The 20440-nt window shown below is 55.2% G+C and overlaps 1 protein-coding gene across 1 annotated transcript; it reads right to left on the bottom strand.

Annotated features, from left to right (window-relative positions):
• Nucleotides 1-35: 35 nt before the first annotated feature.
• Nucleotides 36-18627, bottom strand: LOC143683867 (sphingomyelin phosphodiesterase 4-like). The gene is given in 21 exon segments (XM_077160302.1): nt 36-298; nt 300-443; nt 525-653; nt 742-873; nt 1036-1269; nt 1496-1701; nt 2008-2171; nt 2530-2630; nt 2954-3044; nt 3612-3757; nt 5447-5533; nt 7876-7944; nt 8269-8398; nt 9711-9847; nt 10525-10577; nt 10681-10789; nt 11342-11417; nt 12959-13104; nt 16601-16687; nt 18121-18204; nt 18600-18627. Coding segments are annotated over 20 exon segments (2499 nt in total). The 5' UTR covers nt 18193-18204; nt 18600-18627; the 3' UTR covers nt 36-112.
• Nucleotides 18628-20440: the final 1813 nt, after the last annotated feature.

Here is a 20440-nt window from a genome sequence, read left to right as displayed (position 1 = left end):
GGCTTCAGGGACCGGGCTGTGTCCTTCTGTGCAGGCTGCTGCAGCTGCGCCAGGCGTGGGGGTGGCAGAGGTGACAGTGCATAGTGGTCCCCTGTCCATCCAGTATTGGCCGTCAGGGCTGGTGCAGCTTCGCCCACTTGGTGAGCAGCGTCATGGCCACGGCGTAGAGCAGATACCCCGCGGTGAGGAGGAGCGTGCAGGGCAGCGGCCCAACGCAGAGCAGGGAGGCCACGAAGAAGGTGAACAGGAGCGAGAGCAGCGTGGGGTAGCTGCCCAGGAAGCGCAGGCTGATCCGGGGGGCCCCGGGCCTGGGGAGCCGCCCGGCCTGGCCCTGTGGGACTCAGTAGGCGCTGGCCAGCCTGTGTGGACTCAGTGAGGTGGTAGCGGCAGAAGCTGCCCAGGAAGTCAGCCCGGGAGCACAGGGCTGCCATCTGGCCTGCAAACTGGATCCAAGAGACACAGTGGGAGCCCCCGGCTGGCGGAGCCCACCCTCCGGCACCGGCCCCGCGGCACCCCCCACTCACCCTGCGGTTGATGGCGGACGACAGCTGGAAGAGCACGCAGACCAGGCTCGCATTCTCGTAGCTACGGATGGGCTGCAGCTCTGCGTCCCCCTGGTACTGGATCTCAAACCTGCGCAGGCCGTTGATGATCTAGAGGCCGCAGAGAGAGAGCCACACAGGGCTCAGCAGGTGCCCTCCCCTCATAGGCTGGGGGGATGGGAGTCTGGTGGGGCCATACCTGGTAGCGGCCCAGGGGCGTGAGGACAAGCCCGGCCTCACCCACGATGCAGTCCGGCAGCTGCTTCTTGCTGCCCTCGTCTGGAGCCGCCCCCAGCGCCAGCATGAGGTGGGCGAGCTGGGCCTCGCTAAGCTGCCGGGGAGACACCCCAATGAGCTGGGACCTTCTCACCAGGTGCTGATACCATGCCAGAGGTGAGGAGAGGAACCCGGCCTCGGCACCCCTGCCCCGGCAGTGACCCCAGGGCCCGAGGCAGAGGCAGGCAGGCCAGCCGGCACGGGGCCCAGGCCATACCCGGAAGATCTGGCACAGGTACTCCAGGGCCTTCTCCAGGTGCTCGTCTGTCTTCCGGATGCTGTCCTGGCCCCCTTCGTCCAGGTCATTGGCCGAGCTGGAGCTGTTGGGGTCCACGGGACAGAGGCGCAGCCAGGCCAGGAAGGAGCGGCTGGCTGTGCTGTCAGCCACCTGGTCGGAGCAGGCCTTGGCGGTCTGCTGGGCCTGAGCGATAAGCTGGGCTAGGCGCAAGACCTGTGGGCAAGGGCAGGTGCATCAGCAGCCCCGGTGACCCGGTCTGGCAGAGAGCCTCCACGAGGGAAGGACAGTACAGGTGCTGGGATGCACCGTCTCGATTTAAGCGTTTCCTTAAAAGTGAGACTTCATAGGGGAAGGGAGGGCGCCTCCCCCTTGTGACCCTGAATCCCTGTGCTGTTTCCTCAGGCCCAGGGTTTTGGGGCGGCCCGGCTGCCTCACTCACCAGGGAGCGGGCCTCGGGCCCAAACAGTGGGGTGTACTTGCAGTCCTGGCCCTCCAGGCTGTACACGTGGCTCTTCACCCTGAAGGAGGCGTCGGTGACAGCCGGCGGCCAGGACGACAGGGAGCCCCCAGTGAAGGTGGGGGCCGCAAAGGCGCGGTGCTGCCGGTGGGGGAGCACAAGCTCTGGCTCCAGGAACAGCTGCTCCCCTGCAAGGGGGACACGGGCCTGTTGTCCATCTCAAAGGGCACAAGACAGCGGCCACCAGCAGCTCCCCCAAGGGCTTCCTGACAGCCCTGGAGACCGAGCCCCATTCGACAGGGGCGTCCTGCTTGAAGCCAGCCACAGGGCAGGCCTCAAGGGGCCACCCCACCCCTCAAAGCCGATGATGACAAACAGCTCCCACCGGGTCCCAAGGAAGGCACAGCTCCTCCGGGGGGGCAGCCCTCATCTGCCACGCCCCAGCTCAGCGGCCCGGGGAAGAGGGGACTTGCTTTGCAGGGCCCTGGGCTCACCCTTTTGGATCATCTCCGCCAGGTTGGGCTGGGCGAAGACCTTGGCTACCCGGAAGACCATGAGCGCGTTCTTGGGGCTGACCAGGTCGGTGCGCAGTGCGCGGTTCAGGAAGCCCACGAAGAGCTTGGTGTACATCAGCAGGTTCTCCTGCACGAAGGGCGCCCTGGGCGCGAATGGGGGCTCAGAGTCAGGCCTCGCACCCCCAGCCCCAGGGCACCAAGGCCCTTGGGGGGCCTGTGGGTGGGCAGGCGGGGGGTGGCGACAGGGGCAGGTGAGGCGCAGGCCTCTGGCACCAGCAGAATCAGCGACAAGAGCCTGCCCCATCCATGAGGCCGGGGCGATGGCACATGGGGAGGGTGGCCCGGGGGGCAGCTGCCCAGGAGAGGGATGGAGGAGCAGCCAGCAAAGGCACCAACGGCTGGCAGACGGGTGACTGGGGGTGGAGGAACCTTGGCTGTCCTTGAGCCAAGAGGCTGTGGGGACGGGCGTGGGACGGTAAGGGCCGCCCAGCAGGGGCTCACCATTTCTCCGATACGTAGCGGGGCTGGGCGTCGGCACCCGGGGCCTGCTTCTCAGGCGCATACCTCCAGGGCTGCAGGTAGCTCAGCCACATCTCCAGCACCTAGGGAGAGAGATGTTCTGGCTTCTTCTACAACCTCCACACACAAGCCACCAGCTCTCCCCTGAAGAGAGCTCCAGAGGGACTTGGACAACCCCCACAGAGTCTGATTAACTGATTAACCCACCACTCACCCTTCAGAAGCTGAGGATCAGCCCTGGGCACCCAGCTCGGGCTTAAAGGGGCAGGGACATGACTGCCCCAGGCCTCAGCCTCTGCACTAACCTGACCTCCTCCTTGCCCCGCCCCAAGCCCTCAGTTGGCACACAGCCAAGGGGAGCCTACCCCACCCAGGCTACCAAGGCCAGGCACTGGCCACCACTCACGGCTCTGAAGGACGCATCCAGGGGCCAGTGGCCGAAGCAGTGCTGCAGGAAGAGGTAGAGCTTCTGCTGGACAAACCGTGGGATGGCGGCCCTGCGGGAGAGCCAGAACGGGTCATACTCAGCACCCCCTAGAGGCCAACAGACAGCCCCATTCGCTGGAGAAAGAATCAAGGTTCAGAGAGGTCAGGGTCAGGAACCGTCCTGAGGACACACAGCAGCCGCTGAGCCAACCTGGCTCCTGGGTGTATCCTGGCATGACTCACCCCACAAAGCTCACCAGGGAGAGGCCAGTTCCTAGACCCGGGGTGGGGGAGGAGGAGAAGGAGGGGGCAGCAGCACAACCCAGCCCCCATGAGCCACTGCCATGAAGGTGCTCGAGGGTCAGTGGACACGCTCAGACAGAGCACAGATGTCCCTCGCCTGTCAGTTTTCCGGGCTGTTCCATGGGAATGTGTCAATACAGAGCTCCTACTTCAGCCCCAGCACTGGGGGAAGGGACAACAGGGAGTTGCAAGAGGGAGTCTCTTCGGGCTGCCTGCGGGGAGAGGCCACACAGTGGAGAAGCAGCCAGGCGCCCACCCAGGCAGGGGGACGGCAGGGCCACCCATAGGGAGGAGGGGTTGGGGTGGGTTGCACCCGCCCCTCACCATGCACCCACCGCTTGAACTCTTCCAGGGGGCTGGTGGCGTGGGAGTGGGCTGAGGGCGAGGCCTGCTCAGGCTTCAGGCTGCTGGCAAAGGCATGCAGGTGCTTCAGCAGCAGCCTCACCACCAGCACGTGCTCCTCGGAGGGCATGAACGACTCCTAAGGCCGAGGAGACGCGAGTCAGCAACCAGAGGCACTCGGAGGGGCCCAGAGCCCACAGGCCACCCTGCTGCTCGGAGCCCCATCTGCAGTTCGCACACCAGCTAGTGGAGAGCTGCTCAGCCCCAGTGCCTGCCTGGCCTGCCCTGACTTGTGAAAATGACGATCCCGAAAGGAGCCTGGCTCAGACTCAGTGGTGCTGCCCCTCCTGGAAGGGGGATGGGGCACTCACGGGAGGGACACGGGGGATGTGGCCTCGCCTGCTCATACCTGTGGCCAGCTAAAACCCCCACACTGGAGCATCTCAAGCTCGGGAGAAGGTGCTGGGCGCACAAGGTGAGTGGAGGAGCTCGAAGGCTGGACCCCTGGGTAAGGCTGCTGTGCAGGCCTCTGGGGGGTTGAGCTCCACCCGCCTCACCCACCACCAGCCTCTGGGGCTGCAGTGAGTCCGAGGAGGGAGCTTTCAGCAGCTTCTCCCAAATCACCAACACACCTGCCTGCCCTTCAGGAGCCCAAGATTGGAAAAAGCCAGCCTGGGGGCAGGTCGCCCCCATATCCACTGCCTCCGCCCACACCAGGACCCACTCGGGTATCCCTGGCATGAAAATGCTCCCACCAGCCATTGGCCACAACCAGGCAGGGAGGGAGGGTATCTCCCTTTGCCGAGCTGTATTTTTAAATCTGTGCACTGAGCACACATTGTTTCTAAAACAGGGAAAGCAGTGGGGGATGTTTCAGAAATCATCTCAATGCAAGACCAAAATCGAACAGGGTGTCAGCGCTAGGCTGCGTCCCACCAGGACTTCCTTCCCTGTTCAATCTCATTTCTGGCCCCGTGGCTGGCCCATCCCTCTGGCCCTTGGGACACTGAGCCCTGGTCCCTGCTGCACGCCCCCACAGCTACATGTGGCCACCTCCACTGCACCTCTTCAAGGCCTGTCCACAGAGCGCTCCCCTCCCCAGGTCCCTTTCCCTCGTCCAGGCCAAGGGGCAGCAGCCCCCACCCCTCCCAGACCAGGCTGTCAGCCGAGCAAGGCCAGCCTGAGGCCCGAGTCAGTGCCGCGGCTCTGCCCAGGAATCCCAGCTGGGTGCTGCCAGCCCGGCCCCTCCCAATCCCTCAGCGCACTGGACTGCAAATCTGTGAGTACATCCGTCAAGCACTCCCCAGCCGGGTCTGGCCCAGTGCTCCTGCCCTCCCGGCACTGACTGCCCCTCCCCCCCCACGCCTGACCTCTGGGACTCACCACCCCAGCCTCAAATCCTTCCCTGGTACCTGCGTGGCCTCCAAGAGACACAGCCTGACCCGCCCGCTCCTCGGGGCTCTGGCTCTATCCCTAGAGCACCACACACCACAGAGACAGTGTGGAACACTGCGAAGACGTGCTCTAGGGCTCCCTCAACCCAGGGCGATGGCTGGAGGTGCCCCTTGAGCCCTCACCACACCTCAGCCGTGTGCGGCTTGTGGGTAGAGGGGGCAGAGGGCAGGTACAGCGCAGGGCGGAGGCTGCAGGACAGGGCATGGGGAATGCTAGACAGGGCGGAGGCTGCAGGACAGCCCTTGCTCTGCTCAGACCTAGTCTCAGCACTGCCTTGACCTGCAGCCCCCAGCCACACGCTACCACCACTCCACTGTGCACACTGGGGGGACCCAAGAGGCAGGACAAAAACACGGGCGCCAGGCACAGGTACTTGGTAGGCGTGCAGGGTTGGGCAGCCAGGGTGGGCAGGGCTGTGGAGAGCGCTGGAGACGCTGAGGCGGTAGTGCAGGACCTCCAGCTGAGATGACAAAATGGGGAAGGGCGGGGGGGCCAAGAGACAGAAGGGAGGGGAGACAAAGAAAAAGCGAGCATGAGCCCAGAAGGAGGTAAAACAAAATAACAAAACAAAAGCAGTCAGTGAGACCCCAAACCATTTCTGACCCACAGCCTCACGCCAGTGGGGTGCCTCCCCTCAGCAGCCTGAAGCAGGGGGACACCAATTGGAGCCGAGCCTGGCTGGGTGACCAGCAGAGACCTGTGGAGTGCTGAGGCTCGTCCAGCTTCCTCCATGGGCCCAACGTGCTTTCCTTCCAGAAGGAGCTGCCTGCCCACCTGACCCCGAGCACAGAGCAGGGCAGGGGTCAGACTGCAGCAGCAACAGCTCAGCTGCCAGCCACTGAGGCCCTGAAAGCCACAGGGCTTGGCAAGGACAGTACCGAGGGCCAGCTGCACATGGAGTCCCCACCCACAAAGGAAAACATGATTCGGTGGACTTCTAGGGTTGTTGTGAGAATTTCCCAAATTGGTATCTACATTAATTCTCATCTGTCTAAAGGCCGACCCGTGACCCCTCCTTGAACAGTGCTTTCCCTGAGGACCGAGTGGACAGGGACTGGTCCCCAGAGACAGCTCGGAGATAAGCTCTGGCTTCGCCCCCCAAAGCTTCTCCCTACACTGCCTGGTTTGGAGAATGTAGGGAGCTCGCTCCAAGAGCACTAATCTGGGCGGCCCTCAAGCCTCCCCAACCCCACCAGGAGCACCCTCCAAGCCCTGCATAAGGAGGGGTGCTCCCCAGGCCCAAGGGCAGGACCTCGAGAACCCGGCCACAGCCCACCTCCCAGAAGCAGCAGGGACATGGGCTGGTCAGCCCGGGTGCCAAGAGGCAGGCGCCTGCCCGCAGTGGGAGCTCTGCCTGCCCTGCTGACCCAAGACCGCTGGAGCAGCTCGCCACCAAGCACAGCCCAAGGCTGCCCCGCCACCCCCGGGACAGGCCCTGCCCAGGCCAGGAGGAGTAGGGAGGGGTGTGGCAGGGCAGCAGCAGCCCCACAGCCTTCCTCCATAGAGCCAGGAGGGGTGGGCGTGGGGCAGCTTCTGTCGTCCTCTCTGCCTCAACGGGAGGGGGAGGCGCAGGAGCCTCCCTGGGGACTGCTAGGGACATCTGCACATAACCGGGGCATCCAGCAGGTAGGCCCAACCCTGGGCTGGCCAGGAGGAAGCACACAGGGGGAAGAGAGGAAGGAGGGATGCCCACGGCCCTTTCAAGTTCCCCCAAGGACTCAAGCCTTTGGAGGGACTCTTGGAGGGGCCATGTTGGCTGGTGGCCCTCGTGTCGAAAGGTGGCATAAAGCGGCTCCTACCACCTGCCCGGAGGAGGGTGGCTGACGTGGTGAGGTGTCCCGGCCCTGGGCCCCACTGTGAGCTCCTCGGGGTGCAGGGAACAGCCAGCAGATGGGTGTTTGGAGGCAACAAGGCGCTGCAGCCCGTGGCAGCTCAAGACCCCACGCAGATCCCCTCGCTTTTACTTCCGCTCTCCTTGGGATGTTGGGGATTTGGAGTCTTTGGTGCTCCCTGCCCCTGAGAGGGCAGCAGGGAGGGCCACAGTCCAGCCCTCCCTACAGCAGCTCGAGGGCTCCAGGAAGTGCCTGGAGGCTGGCTCTGCAGCAGGACAAGGCAACTGCCACCAGGATTGGAGGACAAGCAAGTGACAGGACCCAGTTCTCAATTCCAACCCCGCTGCCCAAAAGCTGAGTCCCTGAGGAAGCCCAGAGAGTCACGTCCGTTAGTGGCGAAAGCATGTGCGGAGCCACGGCAGCTGGATGGGAGGGGCCGGGCATGACTCAAGTGCCTCCCGGAGAACCACCCACCCCTGCTGCTTGACCTACTGAATAGGACCCTCCACCCGACAGACCCCACGGGGCTGCAGGGTCCCCACACCCCTGCTGCACGGCCCGGAAGGAGGGGGAAGGGCAGACACGGAGAGGAGAAGCCGGGCGCAGGCAAGAGGCCTCAGGCCCACCCACTACCACAGCCACTTGGGGCGCTATGAGGTGAGAGGGCAGGGTGGGCAGGCAGAGGGGCTTGGGCCAGTCAAAGTGGTGGTTCTGCCCGGGCCGCCCCGCACCGCGGAAGGACCAGGAGCTGATGATGACACAGAGATACCAGCACGCCTCCCAGGTGAGGCCGCAGACTCTGCCCCCAGAGCCGGAGCAGCAGGCCCTCCTGGGGCCTCTCCGCCCTCCTGCCCTCCCCTGGCATCTGACTTGGGGCTGATAGTGGCTGTCTGCTGCCCTGGCTCGAGGACACGCGGTGGCAGATGGGCAGGCACCCCAGGGCCAGGTAGGGGGTGGAGAGGACACGCACCTTGGCATGAGGGGACTGCAACTGATACATCTCCAGCGAGTAATGGTGCAGCCACATCTCAACGAAAACCTGTGAGAGCCTTAGCGTTGGTTTTCGCTCCAAGAATCAGAGCCGCGGTTCCACAACAGAAGCCCGCGCTCCAGTCCTGTCCTCAGGGTGGCCAAGCAGAGCCTGCTTCAGCCGGGTGCCACCCGAGCCCGCAAAGCCCACTCCGTGAGAAGCAACAACCACGGACAAGGAAAAATAATTGGAATGCAAAAACAGGGCCCAGCACACAGAGGTTCTTGAGATCTCAGGGCAGGGAATCTACTCTCCTCTAGGCCAGGATGGCAGGGAGGGGCGGGCTGGCACTGCCAGGGAAGTGGAGGCAGAAAACCGCCTCGGGAGGCTCACCTGCAGCAGGGTCTCGGACCTCCAGATCTCGTGGGAGGCGGGGTCGGCGTTCACAGGTGCCTGGTGGGCCAGGTGCCACTTGAGGAGGCTGGTGTGCAGGCCGTAGGAGGCGAAGGGCACGGCCGCCGTCCTGGGGGCAGGGACACAGGCTACGTGGGGCGTCCGGGGACGGCCAGTGGGGGAACTGCTGCGGACAGGCCGGGGACACTGGGGCATCAAAATAACCGAGGGCAGTCACTGACGGCGCCTGCTGAACCACACAACAGCCCACACGCTCACACTGGTGTGAGAGAGCAGATCCAGTGGGAAAAGGTCTTCCTTACTGTGGAGGGCAGCTACAGACGGGGAGGGCAGTGCTAAGACGCCACCACAGGTGACCATCCTGGTGAGAACTGCCTTGGCCAGGCCATCGACAATGCCAACAATACTGGCAGCTGCCCGAGCTCACAACGGCAGCCCAGCACCCTCGTGACTAACGTAGGTGTGAAGATCGAACGTGACAGTGGGGCCAGTGGGACTGGCACTGCATGGCTGTCACCAGCCCCCACACCCAGCCCAGGGGTGCGGGCAGCACAGCAGTACCAGGGAGGGTGCAGGCCAGCCAGGCAGCTAGGACAGAACTGAGGCAGGGAGGCCCAGCCCTGGTGCAGTGGATCCCTATTTGGGCCCAGGGTTCACACGGTCACTACATACCTGGTCCCGTGGTCCACACTGCCCATACGGACCTGGTCCCGGGGTCCACGTGGTCCCTACAGACCTGGGTCCGAGGGCCACGTGGTCCCTACAGACCTGGTCCCAGGGGTCACACTGCCCCTACAGACCTGGTCCCGGGGGTCACACTGCCCCTATAGACCTGGTCCCGGGGGTCACACTGCCCCTATAGACCTGGCCTGGGGGCCACACTGTCCATATAGACCTGGCCCAGTGGCCACACTGTCCCTACAGACCTGGCCTGGGGGCCAGTCCCCCCAGAACTTGTCCTGGCAACCCACGTGCACCCTTCCATGGCCTGCCCTACAGGCCGTCTCTCTCTAGTACTGATACCCAGAACCTACAATCAATGCCCATGGTGCAGCTTTGTGCCACTCCCCGTATTGCTCATGGTCTCACAGTGTGGGTTCGAGGGCAAACATGGGGCGGGCTGCTGAGGGCAGAGTCCAATCCTGCCCCATCCCAGACCAAGGCATGGTCGAGGCAGCCAGAGGACCCAGCACCTAAATGTCACAGACGACCAAAAGCAAGCACAGAAACCCTCCTGACCCACCCACCTTGCAGCTGTGCCACAGCTGTGGTTCTGGGAAGTCTGAAGCACAGAGAAAACTGAGCCGTGGACAAGGGTGGCACCACGGTCCCAGCAGGCAATGCATCTGACGGGGGCGAGGCCCCGCACCCGCCTACCACCTGTGGGTGGCCGAGAACCGGGGCGGGGGAGGGGGCCTTACCTGGGGGTGGGCGAGGGGCTGGCGGCCAATGGAGGGAGCACGCTGTCTTCTGTGGGCAGGAACCACGACAGGTACCTGTCCACGAGGATGAAGTAGGCGCAGTCCGAAGTACAGATGTGGAGGGACCCAGGAAATGGCTAGAAACCAAACAGGTCATCGGCGAGGGGCTCAAGGCCATTCAGGCCACAGGGCCCAGCAGCACAGGGCTCTATTCCGGATGTCCGGGAGACCCAGGATATGCGCCACGCCCCGGAGCTGCTCCCAGCACACAGGGCCTGAGCAGATAGATCCTCTAATCTGGCCACCACATTCTGCCGTGTGAGCCCACAGGGGAACCTGCCCCAGAGGCTTCACCTTATAACTTTACAATGCTACACAAATATCTTTTCCACCAGACTTTCAAAGAAAAAACTGAGCAAAAGTTGTGGTTGGGAGAAAATATAGAAATGACAGGCAAAGGGGTATGAAGAGTAAAGAGGAAAGAGGAAAAGGAGGATTAGGAAAATGGGAAAAGAAGCAGTGCCTGTGCTGCCACTGGACCCAGCCCCAGGCAGCTCCTCCTCCAGGAAGCCTCCCTGACCACCTCTTGGGTGCCCGGATTGCCCTCACTCTCTGTCGCACCTGCCCCCAAATCCACTGTCCTTGCGAACAGACAGTGGCCTGCGGGCCAGGAGCAACGCACTGCGAAGGCTAGAGGAAGGAGCCACAGGGGAAATGAGGGAGGATGGAAGGGAAGCGGAGTGACGGACGACACAGGAAGGTGGACGCCCCACCCCACCCACTTCACCCTGCACAGGAGGCTTTGCCCAGGTACCTTTTGAGTGATGAGGCTCAAGGCAAAGAAGAAAATGTAATACTCAAACGGATCTGACGGTAGCGTCAAGGAGCAGCGGCATGAGGCTGCTGGGCTGACCTTGTCCCTGAGAGCTAGGCCACCCCGGTCCCCGCCATCCCAGGACACCAAGGATACTGAGGGCCAGGTTCAGGCCAAGGCCCCCGGTGGGGGGGAACTGGAGCTTGTTGTGGTAGAGAGGGCTGTCGGGGAGCACGCACTCCTGGATGGAAGCCTTCACAGGGCCCTGCGGAGAGATGGAGGTGGGAATCCCGAATGGGCGCCAGGCACAGCGCCCCCACCCATGGGTGCAGCTGTTTGGGAAGGCTGCCGAGGCAGGGACCAGCACGCACAGCCATGGCCATCCCCCGAGTAGCGCTCAAGCAAAAGAGCCTCTCTTAGACTCTCTCCATCCTCCCTATAAAACCCGCCCACAGCAAGGGCAGCAGCTGTGCCCATTCCGAGCCTAGCCAGGCCCTCAATGAGCCCTGTCACCTCTGCTTCTCACACCCATAGAGAGGTCATCCCTCGACATACCCCAAAAGGGCTAGAGACTCAGAAGAACAAAACAACCAGGTCACGCAGCCCAGCCTGCCACTGAGCAGCAAGCCAGGCAAAGGGGCGCCTTCTACACCGGCAGAGTCTGGAATGTCTTTAAATTATGGTGTGACCTGCCCACTTTCTGAGCACCCCACCACCACCACCAGAGTCCAGCCCCGGCACGCCCACCTCCTCACAGCGGCCGTGCAGGGCCCTCACCACCCCAGGCCCCCCCAACCCCCACAACTAGCTGACTCACAGGCAGGTAGGAGACGGGAAAGTCAAATTTATAGTCTTCAGCTTGAAGCTTATAAACCAACTTCATCATCGGGCCACTGAACACAAAATTAAACAGACAAGCAAAAACAGGGAAGTGAATTGCAAACCATTTTGTTTTGATCGTTTCTTAACGTTAAGGCATAGTGTGATTTCAAGCAGTGCGGATAACCAAAGCAATAGGCTGAGCCCCCAATCTTGGGGTTTGTTCATATGAAACTTAACCCCACAAAGGATAGGTCAAGCCTACTTAAAGTTAGGCCTAAGAGTCACCCCCAAGAGAGCCTCTTTCGTTGCTCAGATGTGGCCTCTCTCTCCAGCCAACACAACAAGCAAACTCACCACCCTCCCCCTGACTATGACTCCTAGGGGTCATGACTCCTAGGGTTGTGGACCTTCCTGGCAACGTGGTACAGAAATCGTAGAATGAGCTGGGACTCAGCATCAAGGGACTGAGAAAACCTTCTCGACCAAAAGGGGGAAGAGAAATGAGACAAAATAAAGTGTCAATGGCTGAGAGATTCCAAACAGAGTCGAGAGGTTATCCTGCAGGTTATTCTTAAGCACAACATAGATATCACCTTTTTAAGTTAAGGTGTAATGGAGAGGCTGGAGGGAACTGCCTGAAAATGTAGAGCTGTGTTCCAGTAGCCATGTTTCTTGGAGATGATTGTATAATGATACAGCTTTCACGATGTGACTGTGTGATTGTGAAAACCTTGTGTCTGATGCTCCCTTTATTTACCTTACTGACAGATGAGTAAAACATACGGATTAAAAATAAACAAATAACAAGGGGAAACAAATGATAAAATAGAAGAGATTGAAATGTCAGTGATCAATGAAAGGGAGGGGTAAGGGGTATAGAATGTATGAATTTTTTGTTTTCTTTTTCTGAATTGATGCAAATGTATAAGAAATGATCATGATGTTGAATATGCAACTATGTGATGATATTGTGAATTACTGATTATATATGTAGAATGGAATGATCACATGGTAAGAATGTTTGTGCTTGTATGTTCGAAATGTTTAATGAAAAAATAAAAAATAGTGTGATTTAAAAATGGGGTCACAAGACAACCATTCAAGCCAACTGACACAGCGGACTCTGCTTTGCTGGCGTCACCAGCTTCTGCCCTAACATGCCCAGGGACTTAACAACAGAAAAGTTAACGGAAGCTTCCCGTGCAGCCTCTTACGGAAACAGAACCGTCTGTCCTCTGCTCTCCTGTCGGATCGGTGGCAGGTTTTACTGGCATATAGCCAGCAGAACGTCTTAGACGGATGAATTTCTTTGCATACTAAAAATTTATGCTAGTAGCAACTTAATTATTTGAAAGCAATTCATCAAGTATTACTGCTAAGAAGTGGGAAGAAAAGGTTTCTGGAAATCTTGCTTATGTCCTGTAAGATTTCTGGCAGCATGGGTTAGGAGGAAGTGGAATAGGAATTCGGAAAGTTAAATGGAAGAGCTTTCGTGTTAATTTATCTACCTCAACTTAATAATAAAAAAGACTCCAACCCATGGGGGGCGGCGGGGTGCAAACACCCCGAGGAAATACGGAGCGCCTCTCGGAAGACAAACCCACCCACCTACCCAGGGTCTAGAAACTCCATCACGATGCTGAATTCAACAGGGTTCACGCGCCCCTGTAAGCAGCGAAGATTCCAGCCAATGAGGACCCCGCCGTCCAGGCTGCCGAAGATGCTCTCCACCAGCCACGGGAAGACGGTGTGCAGCTCCTGGAACAACGAGGAGCGGGGGAGGGTGCGGGCCGGCTCGGTGAGGCCCAGGCCCCACTGCCAGGCCGGGTGCCACACGGGACCCGCCCACCCCAGCCACCGCTGAGACCCACAGGCCAGCCCCGCCCTGCAGGAACCACCCAACAGGAGGAGAAGCCTCCGATCCTTTCACTGTGGCCACAGGGCACGGAAAACAGCAGTACTTCATGTTTGGGCCAGTCAAATTATCAGCCTAGGGATTAGGAGCGTTTCTGAAAATACCGAACTTGCTCCAAAGAGAGTTCTATTAAAAAGAATGGCACCCTAGATTGTAAGCTCTTACACTAGCCACGTTTAGACTGGAGCTGTAAATCTTATTTCTAGATTTTAAGAGGATATGCTATAAATGTATAATCTGAAATTTCCCTGGGACTGTGGGTACCTGTGTGACACCTAAGACTCAGAGGAGTTCTGCAGCTCTGAAAGTGAGCATGCTACCTACTGCCACTGTTAAAGAAACCAAAAGAGATCAGGCTTCAAGCAGAGGTAAGAACAGAGCCGATCAGGCTGTAAGTAAAGCAAATCAGAATACAAAGGGTAAGAAGGACACTGTCTGTATTTTACAACTTCACCTACTCTATGACACCAAAGAAAGAGAGGTGTATTTTGTTCAAAACCTAAATTTTCTGGAGCACGTAATCTAACTCAATCTCTCTGGATAGATGATTTAAATAACCCAAACACACGAAGCCCATAATGGGAACAAGGGCTTATAATTCTGTATAGCTTAATGTAATACCCAGATACATCCCAGAGAAGGCTGGGAAGATAAAAGGTATTGGCAAAGTCCCTTGAGGGACGGGAGAAAAAAATATGCAATTATTAAGCTTTACCACCAAGGAAACTCCTGGTACTGTCTCAAACATTAGGAACTCCCAATCAAGCCCCTGATCTTGAGGCTTGCTCTCATGGAGCTTATTTCTGTAGTGGAGATGCTAAGCCTACATATATGCTAAGAGTTATTTCCAGAGGACCTCTTTTATGCTCAGATGTGGCCTCTTTCTCTAAGCCAAACTCTGCAAGGAAAATCATTACCCTCTCTCCTAAGTGGGATATGACTTCTAGGGGTGAAAGTTTCTCTGGCACTGTGGGATTGACAACACCTTTTGGACCAAAAAGGGGGAAAAGAAACATAACAAAAGAAAGTTTCCGTGGCTTAGAGAGTTCAAATTGAGTCAAGAGGCTACTCTTATGTATGCTTCAGCTACAGATTCCTAATTACCACGGTTTGCCAAACCCCAATCAAAACCACTCCTGTCAACCCTAAAGAACACACAGGGCTTTATCTGAGATTCTACAGAAGTTTCACGCCCTAAGATTACTTTCCGGAATCCTATAACCCCCAGATGATTCTTTGGCCAGATAAGTCCTGAAACCTAGAGGGGCCAGCCTCTCCAGAACATCAACTAGTTCCACTCCCCTATCGCATATTATCGACAGCCTTTTCCAACATGAAAAACTTAGAATGGGCATAGCTTCAGTATCCCTAAAGACTGGGAGAAGGATCCAAGGAGGAGGAGTTATTACAGAGGAAAACAGGATTTAACAAATGAGTATGATTGCTGAATCATTACACTGATATTTCTTTTAGTCTCCAGTGTTTTGGAGCAGCTACAAGGAAAAACCTGAAATTGTGGAACAGGAGCCATACCAAACTCTGAAATTTCTTCTGTCACTACTTGTTACAATGTATTTTGAAATGTATTTTTTTTTGTACACGTTATAGTCCACAATTAAAAAAAAAAAAAGAGTCGCAATGGCCTTGGCATAATGGGATTGCAAAAACCTTCTTGACCAAAATGGGGAAAATAAATGAAACAAACAAACAAAAGCGGGGAGGGGAGGGTGGCCTTGTTCTCCTCCTTTTCCTTCTTATTGTGCTGATGCCACCCCGCTCTCTTTAGCTTCCGGCCCCCCATCTCCTTGAGACCCAACACCAGGCCTTCAATTAAACCACAGAGTTCCGATGGAGAGAGATCCGAGGGTGAGCTGCCAAATAATCTGTAACTATGAACACCATGCTGGAAGATGTGGGAACAGAGGATGAAGCGAGGGTGGCCCAGCTCCTCTACCAGATGTTACGCAGCCACTGGAAAAGGTCATCCCGCAGGGCGCCTGCCACACACATGACCCTTCTCCCCCTGAGGCTGGGAACAAAGGAAAGCAAACAGACCAGACCGTTGTTTGGGACCAAGAATTCTTGAGAGCTGACTAGGGAACACTTTTTGAACTTACCGTGGATGCAAAACACTTGTTACATTCAAGACGATGCCAATAGGGTCAAGTGGAAAACTACTGGGGAGAGTTACAAGACCTTCACTATAAAAAAATGACCTCACGGAAGAGGAGGAAGCCCAGGTGGCAGAGAACCCGCGGCGAGAAAAGGAGTGAAGCGCTGTGCCTGACACTGTAACACTAAAAGGATGGTTCCAAGTATCACTTGTATGGCTCTGTCTATACCTGCGAATATTAGACAACAAGTAGACAAATGCAGCAGCCATCGACTGCATTAGCAGAATACTGTCCTCACTGCATGGGTGGTTTACAGATTCCAAACCTATGGCTGAGTTTTCCAGCTGCCTACAGTTACAAGGGCCACTGGGATTGATTAGACTGCAGAGAGGGCTCCCTCAAATGGATCTGAGGGCGTGCGTTTGTATTTTTAATCCTCTGAACGCTGGCTAGGGATTCAGTTACCAGTTTCTGGGTTTTTTAATTTTAGAAATAAAACTAGGCAATTTGTAGCTTTTCAACTGAAAAAACACATTTAACTCATGTACTATGCCATCTTTTTATAATAATCATTTCCATGTGGGGAGAAAACGATTCACACCACATGCATGTAAAAAATAATTTAACCTTTAACATTCAAACACGCAGCAAAACCTGGAAAGCACCCAACACGGATGCGAGATACTTTAAATACAAAGTTATATATATACATATATAATACAAAGTGGCAAGATTCTTTTCCAGAGTGAGCTCCAGAAACATAACTATGACTTACTGCCACTCGGTATTAATTACTCGTCCAGGCTGGCATCCTGAGCTTAGTTACACTAATTATTGGACAATCCCAGGTTTAGGCATTTACATATGGGTTTCTCAGCCACAACACAACTGACACTTGCTTCTTTAGGGCTACCTGGCACGGGTGGCCTTTCTGTGTACTGTGCGGTGTTTTGCTCCACCCCTGGCCTCCACTCACTAGATGCCCATAGCAACTGCTCCCCCACCCCGCCCCTCCAACTTTTGACAACCAAAGATTTCTTCAGATGCTGCCAGGTGTCCCCTGCAGGGTACAGCACCCATGATCAAGAACGCCTGGTGCTCACGTTCACATGTGCCTATAAACGTGACAAACACTAGGACAGGCCTCTGCCAGGCAGTGCTCGGACATGGGAATCAAGGGCCGCAATTAAGCTTTCCAAGAGAAGAGATGCTAGCAAAGCTGTACCTTAGCTGGAAAATCCTCAATGATTTTAACTAAGTCTTGGCACCGCTGTGCAAAGGGCTTATTTACAGAGTCGGCTTTCAGATTAGCCTAGAAGACAGAACAAACCAAAAAACATTATAAGTACCTTCATTTTGCAGCTTCTGCTGCTCTTCTGGCTCAAATCAAAACAGAAATCTAAGTGGCAGAAACCACTGGCCTGATTCTAGCCCCTACAGGCATCAGGTCATGCTGGCGGTGGCCAAAGAAATATGCCACTAGACTTGCAACTGCCAGGCTTGAAATCAGCACCCCCACCCCCACCCCACCCCCCAGGCATCAGCAGTCATCTCAGAGCACGGTCTATTATCAGAATAAAACTGACTTCTGCAGGACACATGAGGGGAGAGAAAGGGTCGGTGCCAGGGTCAGTTTCAACATCAGGAGAGGACCCCTCACAGACCACGGAGTAGCCTGTGAGCATAAGCTGGTAATTTCCCATGTGACTGATCACCTATGAATTTACACAACTACAGGTGTTGGTGTGAATGTCCCACAAAATGAGCTGTATTAAACAGAGTACATAACGAGCCTACCAGATTTGTTAGCCAAAGAAACAAAGCTAGGTAAAACCACAGCTTCAGCCACATGTCAGCACCAGCCTCATGGAAACAGGGTGGCCACAAAGCATTCAGGATGGAAACTCAGGAAATATATACAAGGTCACGGGACATGGGGAAAGCCATGTGTGGGTGAAGATCAGAGGAAATGGCAGCACTTTAACCTAGAGTGCTTTTGCCCAAGGGTATCTAAGGCTGTGTACACCTCCAAATGACGGCATACTCCCCAGGGTCTGTCAGGGATAGAGTCCTGAGCTGTGTAGGCCATGGGCTGGGCCTGCTGACACTGAAGAATGTCCTTTCAAATAAAGGCTTTTAAAAAGCATCATCTGAGAACCGAAGCTAGGACCCTTTGTTGTCAATGTCTGGACTATACCAAACTCCCTGGCATTAGGTTCAATGCTCAAAACACAGTCCTGGCTGATCCTCAATGTTTTACTGATGACAGTCACAATTATGAGTGACTCACACTATGAAATGACTTACAGGGCATGCAAATTCCCATGTACCCCTTTCACTTGCCTCTCCACACACTTTTTTTTGTGTGTGTGTGATGAAGGTATAATATGTCAATAAGAGTATAGTTACCTAAGTACATGCAATTGTCAAAGCTTAATAAATTATACACTTAAGATTTGTGCATTTGCACAGTATATATATTTTATCTCAAAAACTGTAAATAAATATTGAATTCTGGATAGCAGATTCTCCACACACTCTTGAAGCAGGAAGGATGGGCATCTGGACTAACCTGCCCTGTAGATGAGAAAACCAGACTGATGGGAGACCCGTGTTATTTCATCATTTGTCCCTTAGAGAACCATCACTACAGAGTTCCACAAGTCAATGGAAAGAACTCACAAGTTCTCAGCTTGTGAGTTCAGTGTCATGACACTGACACCCACACAGGCAGCTGATACTTACCAGCAAGAAGCCGGGCTGATGGAAATGAGGGAAAGCCATTGCAGCCTCTGGTGGAAAATCCAAGTTGGCCATCTTAAGAAACCACTGTGGAAAAACAAAGGTAGGACCTCAATATACACCACGCAAAAGAATTAGATGGAGTTTCACGATACCCAGGAGAACATCTGTGTAATCCCACCCACACGCTACACTGTCAAATCCTGTCTTTTAGAGAAATGCCACTATTGTGTGGCCTAGACATGTGTGGCCAGCTACAGACCTGAGTTTGTGGTGGAGAATCTTTGGTAACGCGTGGGTACACTCACTATGTACAAAATCCAGTTCTCAAGGATCTCCCCGTACCTCCTCTTTGAATCCTCTTGGTAGCAGAATTCTAAAACAGCCCCCTAAGATTCCTGTTCCTGGGCTACTCAAACACTAATCTAGGCACTGCTGTGAAGGGATTTTGCAGATGAAATTAAAGTCTCAAGTCAGCTGACCTTAACATACAGAGTATCCAGGTGGGCCTGTTTGAATCACAGAAGTCCTTCAGAAGCAAAACATTCTCTCTGGCTGGTAAGAGAAGGGGAAGTCAGAGAAATTCAAAGTGTAACGAGAACTGGAAGAACAGCTGCTACTCTGAAGATGTAGGAGGCAATGCAAGAACGAATGTAGGTGGCTCTAGAAGCAGAAAGCAGCTCCTGGCTAGCAGCCAACACAGAAAAAGGCTCTTATCTCCAGTTCCAAGGAAGTGGATTCTGCCTGCAACCTGAATGAACTTGAAAGGAGATTCTTCCCCAGAGCCTTCAGATTAAGAGTAAAGTTGGCAGACACCCTGATTTCATCTTTATGACTACATAACAGTGAGATAAATGGGTGCTATTCTAAGCTTCTCAGTTTGTTACACAGTTATAGGACATACACCTTTGCAACAACTCTACCAGGTCAGTTACAGTTGAAGAATTAGAGTCACTTGCCCTTGCCTAATAAAGGGCAGAGTCAAGATTCAAATACAAAGACCTCCTCGCAAATCTGAGACAGGTGTGTAAATGCTCTCCCCTATACCTGTGCTCTATAGGAATGAATGGAGGGGTGGGGCAAGTTCTGCCAAGGTAGCCTTTGAACTGGCCACTGGAAAAATATGAGCTGCCGGCCAGATTCCTGCCGACCCAGGACAGAAACAGAAAATACCCATACTTGGACTGAGTAAAGAAGAAGCTTGCCCGAGTCCTGCCCATGGGTTAGTGATGCTTTTCCTGGCACAGCTCTGTTCGCTGTATATGAGTAAAGATGCCCAGTAAAGATATCCTGCAGCAACTGGCAGGATAGTGGAAGGACAGGAGTTAGTGTGCAAGGAGGCTGTGTAAGGGGTGTTGAGGAGACACCCCATCTCTGCCAATTGGCAGCAGGAACACCACCCAGTTTTTTTCAATTGTCAGTTTAAACAGGCTACCAATTTCAGTTTTAAGGAAGGCTTAAGACAAAATGCCTTAGGCCTGAACCATCTGGTCAAGAGTAGTGTGTATTACTCTGAAAGGTTCAAAGCAACATAAAATCCTGGACAGTCTGTAAAGGGCAGAGCCTTAGAGATGATAAAGTGACAACACCTCCTGGGTCAGAGTTAGCTTTCATGGAACCACACATGTCTCCTAGGACGGTTGTTTTCTGACAAGGCCGAGGCCATGCTCGCCCCAGCTACACCCCAGAGCGTTGCGCACCAAGCGTTCCACCCACTTTTCTTCCGGAGCGCTTCAAACTTTGCTTTTTCTTCTGAAGCCGGCAACCCTCCGTTAACGTCAATACACTGCTGCTAATACCTCCCTAAGGCGGCACCTCCCTCTCTCTGAGAAGCATCAGCACGCCCCCCCCCAATCATTCCTCACAAGCATCCTATGAAGTGGGCTGTGGGACCCCCAGGTTGCTCAACTTTCATTCGTGTTGGCTGCTGTTACGACCCTAAGGAATGTTCAAGTAAAACGAGAGAGAGACTGGGATCAGGGGGTCTGAAGCTTTAGCAGTAAAGACAACAGACAACTTTATTCTTAACTAGTTCCTGCTTATATACTGCAGGGTTTACGTGACTAAAAGCATGCATACATTTCATGATAAAACAGAGTGCCTACTTTTCAGTGAATTACTCTCTACATACAAGAGATAGCTAACAAGACCTTGGGGTTTACGGAAAAAACAAACATCCTCTCCTTCTCAGACTGTCCTCCAAGTAAGCAGATAACAGTCTCCACAGTTTACTGCTGAGGCCACTCTGAAGCCAGTCACTCCCAATAAATTCCGCAGGTTTTCTATTAACCCTTGGCTCCTACATTTCTCCCTTTTTATTTTT

Source organism: Tamandua tetradactyla, chromosome 5, assembly GCF_023851605.1.
Source record: "Tamandua tetradactyla isolate mTamTet1 chromosome 5, mTamTet1.pri, whole genome shotgun sequence".
In the NCBI taxonomy this organism is placed as follows: domain Eukaryota; kingdom Metazoa; phylum Chordata; class Mammalia; order Pilosa; family Myrmecophagidae; genus Tamandua; species Tamandua tetradactyla.
This window is presented reverse-complemented; position numbering and strand designations above follow the sequence as displayed.